The sequence below is a fragment of the Miniopterus natalensis genome, chromosome 2 (genome assembly GCF_054644295.1).
Source record: "Miniopterus natalensis isolate mMinNat1 chromosome 2, mMinNat1.hap1, whole genome shotgun sequence".
NCBI classification, from domain to species: domain Eukaryota; kingdom Metazoa; phylum Chordata; class Mammalia; order Chiroptera; family Miniopteridae; genus Miniopterus; species Miniopterus natalensis.
Window position 1 is genome coordinate 166,964,768 of NC_142082.1, and position 16,754 is coordinate 166,981,521.

Sequence of the window (16,754 nt, forward strand, 5' to 3'; positions counted from 1 at the left end):
GATCAGACAGCACTGAGAAGATTCAGAAGGCATACCATCTAAAGTTTCACTTCCCCAATATATTAGAGGATGCTGACTGTTAAAAGTAGGAAGCTGACATAAGTTTTTTTCAATGATCCTCTTAGAATGTGGTGTCCTTGATCAGCAACAGATGGTGAGGAGAATGCAGCCTAAGTGAGTATATGCCAAGATTGGTCTGTCTGCAAATAATTGTTTGCATATAGATGCATACAAATACTTAAATTTTATTCTTGCTGGTGAGTTCAAATAACACAGTTCTCATGAAAGACTTCTCTAGTTGCTTAATTCCTCTTTTATGTTACTTCTTATTTCTTTCCTCTACCCTTTGAGTTCCTAGTTTTTTTTACTTTTGCTAGCATATGTTTAAAGGCTATAACTTCCACCATGCTGGTCCTGGAGAATGGGCCTCTGTCTTGAGGTTTAAGCTCTCATGAGGTTCCTCTCAGGGCTACTTACAATCTGTGGCATCTGTTCTCATTTGGCTGCATAATAGGAAGTATGACAAGTCACCATCCTGTCTGTTTTTCATTTTAGGATGTTTTAAGGAAGAGATAAAGAGGATTTTTTTGAAGAGAGCAGAGGGTCACTTCTCAATATGACTTCAGAGATCACTTATGCTGAAGTGAGGTTCACAAATGAATCCAAGTCCTTAGGCACCAAATCAGAGCCTCCTGCAGGTAAGAAACATTTTCTGGTTATCAGAATTAATGATATTAATGATGAGATGAAGAATGAAGAGAGAATACTATAAACAAAACATAGGTGATATTAGATACTGGTTTTCTGACTGGCCACAGTTTGGAAATATAGGATTCTCATACGATTAAACTGCCTGAAGAGAAGTATTAGAGTTTGTACAGTTGTACTAGAAAAAACTGAGATGAGCTAAGGAGGGTGGTAATTATGGGGGAAAGTGGTCCCCCTGAGTTTTCTGAGGCTCAGTGAGACTGCAGTCAGCAATAACAAAGCCCACTAAATTATCCATAGCTCCTGCAGAGTAATGAACTAGTGGGCTTTGTTTCTTGACCAATTAAAGAAACAAGAGTTTGGGTGGAGAGTGCCCTGGGTGTATTTGTTAATGCTGGACTAAAGTGGAACAAAAGATCATTGCAGATAAAAGACTAGAAAGTCTTATAAAGTCCCTTATACCTCCAGGGAAATTGTTCTGTAATGAGATAACCCATTGCATAGTGCATCTCTGAGATGGATTCAACTAAGTTTTGGAGTAGATAAAATGTAATTTCAGTAGCATCTCTGACATCTCAGATATAGAGCAAAACAGAGAGAAAAAAGCATGTAGAGTCTAAGAAGCCATGATAGGGTGGTCATGATGCTCATGTTTTCCAAAATTCCTCTGCTGAGATGTGGAGAATACTCAGGAAAACTGTATTTTCCCCCTTAAAAATATATAAAACTTCTTTATTATATGTTAAAATGTTCATTGTAGAAAAAATTAAAAGCTAGAGGTACATAAAATTGAAATTTTGTTCTACCATCTAGAGATAAATATAACTTACATTCTAGTGTATATCCTTCCAGACATAAATATACATAAATGTATATATGTATTTTTTTCTAAAAATTAGATAATATACTTAGTAATGTGACATTACTTTGAGAAAATAATTTTTAACCATCAAATAGTGACTAAAAAGATCTGACCTTATCCTATGGATGTGATCAGGGATGATTATATTTATCTGCTCTGGCTTTATTTATTTATTTATTTATTTATTTATTCATTATTTTTAAAATTTATCTTTATTGTTGAAAGTGTTACAGTGTTGCATTCACCCCCCCCCCCCATTGACCCCCTCCACCTCTCTCCCACTCTCTCCCCAGGTCTTCACCCCATTGTTGTCTGTGTCCATGGGTTATGCATTTATGCATATATGCATATAATTTCTTTGGTTAATTTCTTCCCATCCCCACCCCCCTACCCTCTTCCCTCTGAAATATGACAGTCTGTTGCATACATACATCAATGTCTCTGGGTCTATCTGGTTTGTCAAATTCTTTTGTTCATTAGCTTTTTCTTATAGAAGACCCTTCAACATTTCATGTGATACTGGTCTGGTGGTGATGAACTCCTTTAGCCCTTTCTTATCTGTAAACTCTTTGTCTGACCTTCAGTTCTAAATTACAGCTTTGCTGGGTAGAGTAATCTTAGTTGTAGGTCCTTGCTTTTCATCACTTTGAGTATTTCTTGCCACTCCCTTCTGGCCTGCAAGGTTTCTGTGGAGTTATCAGCGGACAGTCCTATGGGTGCTCCCTTGTAGGTAACTAATTGCTTTTCTCTTGCTGCTTTTAAGATTCTCTCTTTGTCTTTAACCTTTGATTATGATGTGTCTTGCTGTGGGCCTCTTTGAGTTCCTCTTGTTTGGAACTCTCTGTGCTTCCTAGACTTCTAAGTCTATTTCTTTAACCAGGCAGGGAAAGTTTTTGTCATTATTTTTTATAATAGGTTTTCAATTTCTTGCTGTCTTCTCCTTCTGGCATCCCAATAATGTGAATGTTGGGCCTCTTGAAGTTGTCCCAGAGGCTCCTTATACTATCTTCATACTTCTGGATTCTTTTTTTCTTTTTGGTCTTTTGATTGGATGTTTTTTGCTTCCTTATATTCCAAACTGATGATTTGATTCTTAGTGTCCTCTACTCTATTGTTGATTCCCTGTAAATTATTCTTCATTTCAGTTCATGTTGCCTTCATTTCTGATTGGTACTTTATTATGTCATTGATGATCTCACTAATTTCCTTAATAGTCTTACTAAGATCCTTGAGCATCCTTATAACCATTGTTTTGAACTCTATATCTAGTAGCTTTCTTGGCTCCATTTCATTTAGTTCTTTTTCTGGAGGTTTCGTCTGTTCTTTCCTTTGTGACATGTTTTTTTGCGTCCACATTTTGGCTGCTTCCTGGTGTTTGTTTCTATGTGTTAGGTAGAGGTGCTATGTCTCCTGCAATTGGTAGCATTGAGTTTGTGTAGTAGATGTCCTGTAGGGTCCAGTGGCTCAGCCTCCCCAATCACTTGAGCTGGGCCTTCTAGGTGCTCCCCTGTGTGGGCTGTGTGCACTGTCCACTGTCCTGTTGTAGTTGAGCCTTGGTTGCTATTGGTGTCACTGGGAGAAGTCGACCCCCAGGCCAATCAGCTGTGAGGACCAGCTGAAACTACATTCAAAGAGCTGCTGTGCTGGAGACACTCCTGTGGAGCAGGATTTACTTCAGTGGAGCTTTGGTGTTCACCAAGTGCACCCTTTGGGTGTATCACTAATGGATGTTGTAGGGTTGTAATCCAGCATGGTCGAGTCTGACCACCAGGTGCACTGTTTCTGAGGCCTCCCAGGAGGTGCAAAGTCAGCCTCTGCTTATGTCTTGCCCAGAGTCACCCAGCATAAGTTACACAGAAATCCGTAGATGGCTGCTATATGTGCTTGGCTTGGAAGTGTCCAGGAGAGGCCAAGCTCTGAACCAATGCAGGCTGCTGCTAGTGCCAGGTCTGGGGCCACTTATGGAGAAGTATGGGGCATGCTGAGGCCACCTGCTGCTTGTTTGAGAGATTTTAGGAAAGTCCTAAGCATGAGGCTAGAGAGGCCACTTGCATAGAAAAGCCACTGGAAATGGCTTGGATGAGCTTGCAAGTAGGGAGGAGTGAGGTTTCTGGGAATCACCAGGGTGGGGCAAAAAATCTCCAATTTCTTTGGACATTAAGGGAAAGTTTTTAAATATTTTGAGGCACAAATTGCATGTGTCTGTGTATACTGGGATTTAGGCATGTATCCAACCCTGCTAACAAGAAAGTTTTTAAGACACATCATATATTATAGAAATCTACACTTGAAACCTATATAACCTTATTAACTAATGTCACCCCAATAAATGTATTATAGGATTGTATGCTTGAAATCTATATAATTTTAATAACCAATGCAACCTCAATAAATTCAATGAAAAATGGAAACAGTCTAGAAGAGTAATTAAATATATAATGAAATAGTCTCCAACCACAATAAAGAGTGTGGTAGAATAAATTATGATATAAAAATGTCATTATACAGCATATAAAAAATAATAGGTCAGAAACTAGTATATATGGTGTGTCAATCATGTGGGAAAATGTGCATGTATATATAAATACCCTAAAAAATTGCTGGAAGGACATATACCAAAATATTAACAGTTGTCCTCAACAGTAGGGTTTATGCTTTTCCATATTTTCCAAAGCTTCTACAATGAACATATTTCCTTCCTTTGTTTATGTTATTTCCAGTGTCATATTGTTAGTAATAGTATGCCACCTAAGAAAAGGGAGAAGAGGGAGAGAAGGAGAAAGAGTAAGTAATGGTCAGGATTTACAACTGATAAAACTAATTTGATTTCTTCTTTAGCTCCCAAAGAGAAGACAAGCCTTCACAAAAGTAACCCTGGTTTTCCCAAGGTACTCTTACCCTTATTGCTGATGCTTCTGCTGTTATTGGCAATCTCATTTTTTATCGCTTTTATCAGTAAGTATCCAAATGAAACTATAAAGAATGTCCACCTTACACCAACAGAGGGTCTCCATTAGATTCTGGTACTTTACAAGGGATTTATCCAGAAATTTAGGGAAAAAAGTCTTCTCTGGGGACAGGTGATATAATTAGTGGGAATCCATTAGAAACTTTGTTTTTTATTTGAATTTAGTTACTTTTCTATAAAAATAATGGAATACACTCTATAGAAATTGAAGAGTATATGTGTGTCCAGGAGTTTGTGTTGTAGAGTGAAATATATAGGGCACCATTTTTACATTAGACAGTTGTGAGAGGACAAATTCATATTTCCTTAGTGTTTATAAGACCAGGTCTTTTTGAGTGCACACATACATATTTTGGGATGAGCAAGTGAACAAGGATATGGGAAGAAATATCCAGGAAAAGTTTCCCATTGAGTTTTTACTTTAATTATTTCTGTATTGCCCAAGACATGATATTCTAAAAGGCAACTTGGCAAATAAGTAGATTTCTGCATATCTTTGGCTTTAAGAATTTGTCAAATTGTTAAAAAGAAAAAAAAAAGGAATAAAAACTAGTATATATTTGGGTAGATATTTTATTCATCCATTTGGTCATTCAATAAGCAATGATGGCCATCTACCTTATGTCAGACACTGTGCCAGACAGAGTACAAGCCATAGTTATTGGTCTCAAGAAGTTCAGAAAATGGTAGTAACTGGTCACATGAACCAGTGGTTACAACATTGTATGGTAGTGTTGTACAGATAAGAAGCATAGGAGGCTGAGATAGACTTCCTGAAGGAGGTGGCATAGAGAAGAGAGAGAACATGGGAAAATGTGAGGAAACCTGTGAATAAATGACTGGAACATATGGTGCTAAGTCAACTGTGAGAAATGAAGCTGTAGGTGGGAGAAAGTAGTGGGGCTCAGATCATGAAGAGTGTTGTGTACCATTCTAAAGAGGGTGAATTTTTCCCCTGAAGATTATTCTATCAATTATCTCCTGCTGCTTAATAAACTAACCTAAAACTTAGTGGATGAAAACAGCAGCTATATATTTAGCTCATGATTTTGTGATTTGGTAGTCTGGACTGGGCTCAGTGGTCCTGGCTGAAGCCAAGAGTTAAGTGGGGAGAGAACTGGAGTCAAGTATTGCAGGAGGTCAAAGAGGAAGAAAAGAAGGAAACCTGGGATATTAGCCATGACCAATGCAAGGATGGCTTTCCCAGAGTGGTGGAAGCAGGATCCATTTTTTTCACCATTCCTCCTCCTTCAAAGGTTAGCCTTTGTGTGCATCGTACATTTAGTATTAAAGGAGAATATGAATAAATCCTTTTGACACATAATAATGAAACTGTCACATGTCTTTCAACTACTGATCTTGTAGCTATTCCTGGAGAAATCTCTGGTTTTAAAATCAGTAGGATTTGGGTTACATTGAATATGGGGTGATAGGAAATCTTTCCCATAGTCAGGATCTTTCTACTCAAGTAATTGGGCATTTGCAGGTTTTGTTTCTATAAAGAATTCAAGAAAGTAACAATAGAAAGCAAAGTCATAACACTACCAGGAAAATGAATGGTCTTATTCTCTTTTTCAGTTTTCTTTCAAAAATATTCTCAGCTTCTTAAAGAAAAAAAGACTATAAAAGAATTTACTCACACAGCATTGGAATGTATGAAAGAAAATTTGACCATGGAAGGTAAAAATTAATGTGTCTATAATTTAGTTGTTGACTATACTGTGTAAAGATCCCCCAATCAATATTTCTGAAAAGATTCACAAGTAGATCACACTAAGAAGCTGAGTATCATGATCATTTCAAGCTTTAGGTCTATAGATATATAGGGTATAACATTCATATACGAATATCTCTACTATGTCTGCGCAAGAAAATAGTCTTTTAAAATTTAAAAAAATTTTTTTCAAGTATAGTTTACATTCAATATTATTCTGTATTAGTTTCAGGTGTACAGCATAGTGTTTAGACAATCATGTACTTTACAGAGTGATCCCCCTGATATTTCAAGTGCTCCCCTGGCCCCATATTTCTACCAACAGCCCATTCAAGGCAATCTAGGCTTTTTCTAGCATGCACCTCAAAACTCTTCCAGCCTCTACCCATCACCCAGTTTTAAAGCCACTTTCATATTTTAGCTTTGCAAAATAGCATGTTAAGGTCTCCAAATTATTATTCTGCTCTCCCACCTTGTCTGCTAGCCCAGAACATAACAGAGTAGTGGACACCTACATGACTTTCTTTAGCTTTTCTTCTAACTTTCTAGCTCAAGCTTCAGCCTCTAGTTGGGCATTGGTTGCTGAACTGCCCACAGTAGCCACCAGTCCAGTGTGGCAGCCATTTGTTTCTCTTATTTGCCACAGTTGCGCTCTGCACAGTCAATCAAACAAGCACACCAAACCAGTGTCCTCAAACTCATGTGTCTGTCCATAAGCATCTGATAAAGTCTGACTTCTCCCCACATAGAGGTCAATGTCAGACTTGGGATTTCTCCCATGGATGTCTCTTTCCTAAGGCTCAGTTCTTCAGTCTTCTGGTTCACTTACCAATTTTTGGTTTGTAAACTAGTCCCCATGCATGGAGGGCAAGGAAAGTTCTAAGAAAAACACAGACCACTCCAGATTGGTAGGCGGTACATTTAATGAGCAAAGGAACTTATTTATGAGGCTTATCTTGAGTGGCACCAATACCAGTATGTCACCCCACCCAGCAAAATTTTAAGTTTATAAAGAGCAGGGCTGGGGAACATCTAGCCCAAGGGCCATATACGGCCTGCAAAATCATTTGGTCTGGCCCTGCCAAGGCAACCACAGGCAGGACTAGAAATTCAATAAATCTAGGAGCTTTTTTCATAGCTAATTTTTAAGTTGATAATTTTGTATGGCCCTCAAATAATGTTATAAATATCCAAATGGCCCTTGGCAGAAAAAAGTTCCCCACTCCTGATATAGAGGTTTTAACTGGGTCCAGTATACCATCCAGGTGGATCTCAACACCACATTATTATCTCAACACTATGTCCTTGGGGCAGTTTCTAGCAAGGAAAGGGCAAGTGGAACATATATTCCAAAGACAGGGGAGGAGGAGAGGAGCCCCTGATTGACTGGGTCCAGCTCACAGGTCAACTGGCAGTTATATCCCCCTGATGACCTCCTCCAACAAAGCCTCTTATATGCTCGACTGGAAACTGGAAGCCTATTTATGTTGGGGTTATTTTCCAGTTTATTTTGTCTCTGTGTTCAGTTGGGTAATTTCTGTTATTCTGTTTTCAATTCACTGATTTCTTTGGCCTCTCCATTCTGCTGTTTGCCCACCCACTGAGCTTTTTATTTTCGTTATTATATTTTTCATTTATAAATTTCCATCTGTTTCTGTTTTACACTTTAATTTCTTTGCTGAGATTTTCTATTTCTTTGCTGAGGCTTTTTATTTTATCCCTTGGTTCATACATGTTTGAACTTTTTTGTTGTAGCATCTTTGTCATGGTTTCTTTAAAATCTTGGTCAGATAATTCTAATATTTCTGTTTGCTTGGTACTGGCATGTATTTATTTTCTTTTCTGAAATTAATTTTGAGAACTTTGTGGTTCTTAGATTTTCTATTGAAATCTGGATATTTTTGTATTATGTCCTGAGCATCTGAATCTTATTTAAACCTTCTGGTTTAGCTGGCTTTTCCTGATACCACTCTGGCAAGAATAAAGAGGCCCTGCTTTGTTACTGCCTGATGTAGATAGACTTGACCTTGACATCTAATGGGTGTGGCTCCTTGTTACCTCTGGGTGAAGATGGCGGTTCTAGTTTCCATGTGGTCCCCCTTCTTTCTTAATTTTCCCCCCAGAGTTACTGAGATATTGTTGATTAAGGACTACAGTGTGATGAGGTGATACATGTACATTTCAGTAATAACCACAATAAAGTTAGTTACCTTAATCCCCTCACATAATTACCTTTTATGTGTGATGGTAGCATTTAAAATATACTCTACTAACAACTATCAATTATGTAATACAGTATTATTCATTAAAGTGACCATGCTGTATATTAGATTCCCAGAACTTACTCATCTTAGAGCTGAAAGTTTGTACCCTTTAATCAACATCTCCCCATTTCCCTTACCACCAGCCCCTGGCAATTGCTATTGTACTCCCTGTTTCTGTGAGTTTGGCTTTACTTATTTTTACTTTTTTAATTTAAAGAGAATTTTATTTTTCAATTGCAGTTTACATTCAATATTATTTTATATTAGTTTCAGGTGTACAGCACTTACTTTATAAAGTGCTCTCCCCAATATTTCAAGTACTCACCTGGCACTATACATAGTTATTACAATATTATTGACTGTATTCCCTATGCTTTACTTGACATCCACGAGACTATTTTGTAACTTCCCATTTGTACTTCTTAATCCCTTTGTCTTTTTCACTAGGCCCCCAACCCTGTCAGGAGCAGGTGACGTGTCTGGACATGGTCCACGCCACCTGAGGGGCTGGAGTCAAGGACTCGACCCTCCCCACAATTACCCTTGATGTTGGGAGCCCGCTAAGTGTTTGGACATGGTCCATGTAGCCTGAGGGCTTGGAGCCAAGGACTCAACCCTCCCCACAAGTTCCTGTGAGGAGCCGAGATAAAGATAATTACCAAGGTCTGGGCTCATGCAGAAGGCAGGATGTTTACTCTGAAAGAGTGTTTATGCAGCTTTGGAGGAACTAGTTTTTATCACCCTCACCCCATTATCACGTGTTTGTTACTTTCTATATAATAAAGGCATTGAAGCCATTTGGTGCTGTTTCTTTACTCCTTGAATAGTTCCTTGCAGTACTGCGGCTAATGTCAACCCTTGTATATGTGATGGTCCAATATCGGCACAGAGACGTACATAATCCGATAGTGAACCCTTCTTTTCCCAAGGTCTAATAGCGGATTGACATGCTGAATTTGCATTCTCATAAGCCAGCTGTGTGACTGGCAACATTCCTGCCTCTCCGTCAGGCACTAAGCGATTAACTGCCTGAAGCAATCTGGAAACAAAATCTTGGTGAGGCTTCTCAGGTCCCTGCCTTATTTTGGCTATTTCTTCTGATTTTTTGCCAGGTGTAGGCCAGGCCTTAGAGGCTAGTGCATTAACTGTATGATAAGCCTCCGGAAGGTAGATTACTTGTGCATCATTGGTTAAGTGAGGCCCTTCTCCTACTAACATCTCATAAATTATAGGAATATTGTTTGCCCTGTTTCTGTTTGCAGCCTCATGACAATGATTATAAAAGTCTGATGTCCGCAATAAATATTTTCCTCCTGTTAAACATGCTTTAGCTATAGATTTCCAATCATTAGGAGTTAAAGCGTCAGTAGCAATGTTTCCTAGGATGGTCAAAGTATACGGAGCAGTGGGCCCATATTGAGCCTGTTTTAGCTCCTTTAACATTTTGAATGACAAAGGAGTGTAATATCTTTGCACCAGATTAGGATTATTAGGGTTTGGCTGCTCAGAGACTGGCAAAACGGCAAACCCAGAATTCCACACCTCCTCTCCACTCTCTTGCGCTTTCAAGAGCGTTCTTCGCAGTGGAGACAGGGTATCCTTGATCTGTTTTTCCATACGTGGATAATTTACATTATTTTCCCTGTTACAATTATTCAATTTAGAATTTTCCTGATAATCTCTTTTCCATGGAGAGGCAGGTGAAGCAGAAGGGAAAGCTGGCTTTTGTTCAGAAGTTTGTAAATATTGCACCAACTGCGTCAACTGCCTGACAATCTCTGGAGTTACCTCCTTAGTTGTATTAGTCACAGCTGGATAGAGGTTATTATATTGTCACGAGCAGCCGCGTCACCTAGTTCAGCCTGCTCTTCTGGTGGGAGCTCCTCGGCATCCCATTCGGGAGCCCTACCCCACCCCTCTGTACATTCTCTCCTCCTTCTAACTTTTCCTCTAATATAGGAGCCTCCTCTTTTTGCTCTATACTCCCTGTTTCACGTTCAAACTCATGACTGGGATCAAGGGAATCACGGACTAGGCTCCAGCGAGAGAATGTATCCATGGGCACCTTTTCTGGCCCATGTGCATGATACCAGTCTCGTAATTTTCCCCCTACCTTTTCCCATGTTTTTATATTAACTGTACCTTCTTCAGGAAACCAAGGACAGACTGTCTCTATGAATTTTAAAAACTTTAAAATATGTTCTTCAGAAACCTTTGCTCCTCTTGTTCTTAACATAGAACGTCACATTTGAACAAAAAGCCTGTGTGTTGAACTAGATTGCCCCATCTTATTTTCCTCCTGACTATAAAACAAAAATGCTCCCCTTCCCCCAATTCTTTTTCTGGCGCGCTGCCCACATACAGAGGGGTCCTCACCTTACCTTAAGCTGCGTCGCGAGGACTCAGGTCCCTGTTCGGGTGCCACTTGTCAGGAGCCAGCCTGAGAAACGAACAAACCTGAGTTCGAGCGGTGGGAATTAAAGAGACAACAAAGTTATGGGATCAGGAGGGCTGCCCTCCAATGAGGAGCACCCCAAATGGCTTCAACGCCTTTATTATATAATAAGTAACAAACAAATGATAATGGGGTGAGGGTGATACAAACTAGTTCTTTCAAAGTAAACATCCTGCCTTCTGCATGAGCCCAGGCCTTGGTAATTATCCTTATCTCGGCTCCTCACAGGAACTTGTGGACCATGTCCAGACACTAAGGGGCTCTCAATATCAAGGGTAATTGTGGGGAGGGTCGAGTCCTTGACTCCAGACCCCCTCATGTGGCGTGGACCATGTCCAGACCCGTCACCGGCTCCCAACACAACCCCTTTCCCCTCTGGCAACCACCAGTCTGTTCTCTGTATCTATGAGTATGTTTTTATTTTTTTAAATATGTTTTTATTAATTTCAGAGAGAGGAAGGGAGAGGGAGAGAGAGAGAGAAACATCAATGATGAGACAGTCATTGATCAACTGTCTCCTGCACGCTCCCTACTGGGGCTCGAGCCCCAAACCTGGGAATGTGCCCTGACTGGGAATTGTTCCGTGACCTCTTAGTTCATAGGTCGATGCTCAACCACTGAGCCATGCCGGCCAGGCTCTATTTTTTTTTTGTACTTTAGATTCCACATGTAAGTAAAATTATGTGGTATTGTCTTTTGCTGTCTGACTTGGTTTTCATGAGCTTCCCCTTGGTCCTTAATTGTGATACACACTTTGCAAATTACTTTTCTTATATTGCATCTACATGGTCTTCTGTCAATACAGAGAACGTCTGGAGCTGCTGCCCAAAGAATTGGAAGTCATTTAATTTCCATTGCTACTTTTTTTCTACTAAAGCCAGAAATTGGATGGATAGTAAAAAGAACTGCTCGGAAATGAAGGCTCACCTGCTGGTGATCAATACCAAGGAAGAGCAGGTATGCTCTGATAGATAATGGAGCCAAAAATCCTGTGTGGGTTTTGCATGCCTCTCTTGGCTAAGGAGGATGTTTTCATTGTTTTGGGATATTGGTGCTGTGCCGAACGGCTTTCAATGAAATTTCACATCTTCTTCCTGCTTCCATAAAACTAAATTCCCCTAAAATAAATGGAGACACTTAAAATATAATATGTGGGGGTTGAGTGGAAAGATGAAAATATTTAAGCCTGAAATATCGGCATATTATTTCAACGTGTAAATGTTTTCTAAATTATTAACTGAGGAGCAGTATTAAGTCAAATAGGGGAATAAAATATGTAAAAGAATCTCTTAGGTTATGAAAGAAACAGATTTAATGTGCAAAAGTTTACTCATGCATAACTTTGAAGAAAACCCTCTCTTACTGAAGAAAAAAGTAGGAATGAGTTTGAGATGAGAATTCATTACGATTATGGATAGAAATCACTTCCATATGTATTGAACACTGCTCTCTTCTGAATGTGTGTGTCCCCTCTACATTTATATGTTGAAATGCTAATTTCCAAAAGTGGTGATACTAGGAATTGGGGTCTTTGGGAGATGCTTAGGCCATTAGGGTGGGGCCCTTATAAATCAGATTCGTGTTCTTTTAAAAAAGACCACAAACAGCTCCTTTGCCTTCCACCATTTGAGGACAACCAGAAGGTGCCAGCTATGACCCAGGAAGAGGGATTTACCCAACCATGCTTGTATCCTGATTGGGAATTCCAGCCTCTAGAACTGTGAGAAATAAGTCTGTTGTTTATAAGCTCCTCTGTCTGTGGAATTTGTTGTAGCAGCCCGAATAAATTAAGAGGAGCATCAGGCTCACAGGTGATGTCAGTGATCCTGTACTGCACAGCCAGAGAAGACCCAGACTCCTGGGCAGAGCCCCCATGTGGCTATTCCTGGATCTTCTCCTCTTCTTCCTAAGACCATAAATAACTCAATTCAACTTGAATACTCAAAAGACCATAACTCCTTTCTTTTCTTCCCTCAGGATTTTATCACTCAGAACCTGGATAAAACACATGCTTATTATTTGGGGCTGTCAGACCCAGAGGGGAAACGAGCCTGGCAATGGGTTGATCAGACACCATACAATAAAAGTGCCACGTGAGTATAGAAGTAGATAAAGAAATCCTGAGTCCTGAATCATCAGGCATTTTAGGGTGTCCATACTATCAGGCATTAAAATAAAATAGCTCACTCTTCTTACAACTCTTGTCACAAAGTTAAATAATTTTATTTATTATCTCATTCAGTCATCACAAGAACTCTGTGAAGCACATGCTATTGTTTTTCTCACTGTACAGCTGAGGAAACTGAGTTTAGAGAGTTTAGATAACACAGTGCATGTTATCCGGCAGTGATGACAATGGCCCTTAAAACCCAGGTCTATTTAACATCAAAGTCTGGGTTTTTAACCACACATCTATATTGCTAAACAAACACATAGTCATATTAATTAAGATCATAATCAATTGTTAATATTTATTATCTCATAAAACAAATGAACTAAATTCTGATAGTTTTATAATATCCCACATTTGTGTAGGTCTTTTAAAACTCTTAAGTACATTACCATTTTTAATCCTTGTATCAACTGTGTGAAATATATAGGGATATTACTCTATTCTTTATTTTTTAGAATTGTAAATAAAGGAAATTAAAGAACTTGTCCAAGATAACAGGCATAATAGAAGATTTATAGATTTTTAATACATATATATATGTTTTTATTAATTTCGGAGAGAGGGAGAGGGAAAGAGAGATAGAAACATCAATGATGAGAGGCATTGATCAGCTGCCTCCTGCACCACCCCCCCCCCCCCAACTGGGGATTGAGCCCAATCCCCAAAACCTGGGTATGTGCCCCAACCCAGAATCTAACCTTGATTCCCAGGTTCATAAGTTGGTGCTCAACCACTGAGCCACATCAGCTGGGCTGGATTTATAGATTTTAACTACTTCTTTAGACTCCAAAAGCAGTACATTAAAAAAAAAAAGGAACAAATTGTGCTAAGTGAAATAAGCCAGTTAGAGAAAGACAAGTATCACATGATCTCACTTATATGTGGAATCTAATGAACAAAATAAACTAATGAACAAAATAGATTCATTGAACAGGATCATAGAAGCATGGAACAGACTGACAAATCTCAGAGAGAAGGAGGGGTGGGGGGGTGTCAGGAGAGATTAACCTGGGAATTTATATGCATATATGCATAACCCATGGACACAGACAATAGTGTAATGAAGGCCTGGGACAGTGGGTTGTGGGGTGGAGGGTGTCAATGGGGGGAAAAAGGGGAAATTTGTAATACTTTCAACAATAAATAAATAAATATATATTTTTAAAAGTTATAAACTGCTCTCTCTATGCCTAGAGTATGCAGAAAGTATAAAAGGATGAACTAATTAGAAGAACCAATAAAATTTGAAGACCAGATAGAGTTTGTGAAGCCAAATAAATAATCTGATGCCTTTAAAAAAAAAAAAAAAAGGAACAAACTACATTAAGACTCAGGACCAGGGTAAACCTTGCCATCATTTAAGGGAGCCTATGGATTGACAGTCCCCTAGAACAGGGCATGGACAAATAGAAGGGAGCCTCTGGGATATCTGCTGGGAAAGTGTTTAATGCAGTAAGATGACATGACTCTGGGAGATGTGTAGGAACAGTTTTCATGGGAAATGCCAGAGACACAGATGGAGAAAAAAACTGCATGATAAATGGAAAAGAAATGAGCATATCTGCTTTGACTTTTGCACAGTTCAACTCCTGCCCCCTCCCTCACTGTTCCTAACCCTTCTCAAGATCTGAAAACACATCCTGATTTTTTTCCCCCTTTCAGATTCTGGCATCCAGGTGAACCCAATAATCCTGCTGAGCGTTGTGTTATACTGAATGCTCCTTTCCAAGTCTTGTGGGGCTGGAATGATATTCCTTGTATTAACTCTCACATGTCAATTTGCAAGATGATGAAGATCTACTTATGAATGGGAAATTCTCCATGAACATGTGGTTGAATTGGTATCCACCATTAAAGAGATGAATATTTGCCTTTTAGAATTTTGTGTAAGCTTGCATAAGTGAACTCCAGAGAATTTTCCAGTAGGCTGTCATCTATTCAACTTACATAAAATAAGTATACACCTTAATTCATAAATTCATTCACACAATGAACATCTATTGAGCATTTTATTGTATACTGTATACTGGAGAGCCTGTCTGCAGACAAATGGAGGGAGCATGAGCCTCCTCTCCTAATTTTTGTCTAATTGCTAAGGGGTTAGATACTGATATAACAATATGATGTGGTTCCTCCATTTATCTGGATTTATCTCTTTACAGGCTGGTCAAAAGCAAAATAATACCAACTATTACATTCCATTTTTCTCAGACAGATTCATTGTTTTCATTGACAGCATATTACGCATCAGTTGGAATATAATACACATCAATAAGCTGAAACTTATCTTCCATTGATGTGTATGATACAAACGGAAGATAAGTAGGCTCTTGTGCTCCCTAACATTCTCTGTTTGGACTTGAACTGTCATTTAATATCAGAGTACAGGCACAGGATAATCAGAGATTGAGCATTAGATATTTAGAATTAGAGAATTAGAAGCCATTACTGGTGTAAAAATAATATAAACAGAGCCACTGCATTGCATGTCTTACTTCTCATACCTTTTGGATGTTAAAACTTGGCAAAATAACCTTTGAACTGGGCCTAAAGCAACATTGTATCCCAAATAACTCTTTGCAAAGATAACAAAAAAAGCTAATAAAAATGTCTCCCAACTGAAAATTAAAGTCATTCTTTAGAATTAGCATCACTATGTTAATCTGTCTGCGCCTATAGAAATCCCTTCCTCCTGTCTGTATATTTGTTCCCATTACCGTTCTCAAATACCCCTTGCCATCAACTCCTACTTAGAACATTAAGTTTCTGCCCAAATCCGTGCTTCCAGAATAGCTTTTGGATCCCAAATAAATGCTTGTTGCTTCTCACTTTGGCCTTTTACTTTTAGGTTAACACTGGTGAGTTGACAGATTTATATTCATAAGGTATTCTGATACATTTTTATCTTTAAGTTTTATAATTTCTATGTATAGATTGCCACTCAAAATGGTTCCTGACATCTTCGTAACCCCCTTTTCACTTAAGTTCTTACACATCATTTTCTTTCTACAACATTATAAAATATATGATATTTACAATAAAGCCTGCAATTCATGCTTTAGTATAGTAGTTATAATTAATCATGATAAAGCTGATTCTTGCCAGGACTATCCCAATATGGCCTAAAATTGTACTCTGATTTTCTTGATTTAACAGAGTAATTAATTATATTTACCACTCACTTCTTGACTATATCATAAGTTGAGTTATTTTTATAAGGGTCTGATTTTATACATTATATGTAGAATTTACCAGTTTACTTCCCAGAAAGCAACTTATATCACAATTCTGGGAAATTTCTGGGGAAACTTTATTTACAATGAGCTTTTCCCATTAGTATTTCAATAATATGGGGATGGGATGTAGGGAGGGCAAAAAGGACCTCTTTTCTAAATGCCTTTGATTGTCAGAGTGGAAAGTGTGCTTGACCTGGAGTGAGATGGAGGGCGATAATATTATCAGTGCTGCAACTTTTCTCCTTCCTCCCCCTTCCATTGTATGAATGTGGTTCAGAGTCCATTTTCTTTCATTTTCCCTAGAACACTATTAAATCAAGATTGTATGTAGCAGCTTTTATGTAAGATTTGTGTTTAAGAGTGACATTTAAGTG

At 38.6% G+C, this 16,754-nt stretch overlaps 1 protein-coding gene across 1 annotated transcript; it reads left to right on the forward strand.

Annotated features, from left to right (window-relative positions):
* Positions 1-616: 616 nt before the first annotated feature.
* Positions 617-16,548, forward strand: LOC107544010 (C-type lectin domain family 4 member A-like). Its single transcript, XM_016221747.2, has 6 exons — positions 617-698; positions 4,409-4,525; positions 6,117-6,218; positions 11,777-11,928; positions 12,949-13,064; positions 14,807-16,548. Exons 1-6 carry the CDS (start codon positions 617-619, stop codon positions 14,949-14,951), a joined length of 714 nt encoding a protein of 237 aa, XP_016077233.2. The 3' UTR covers positions 14,952-16,548.
* The last annotated feature ends 206 nt before the right edge of the window (positions 16,549-16,754 follow it).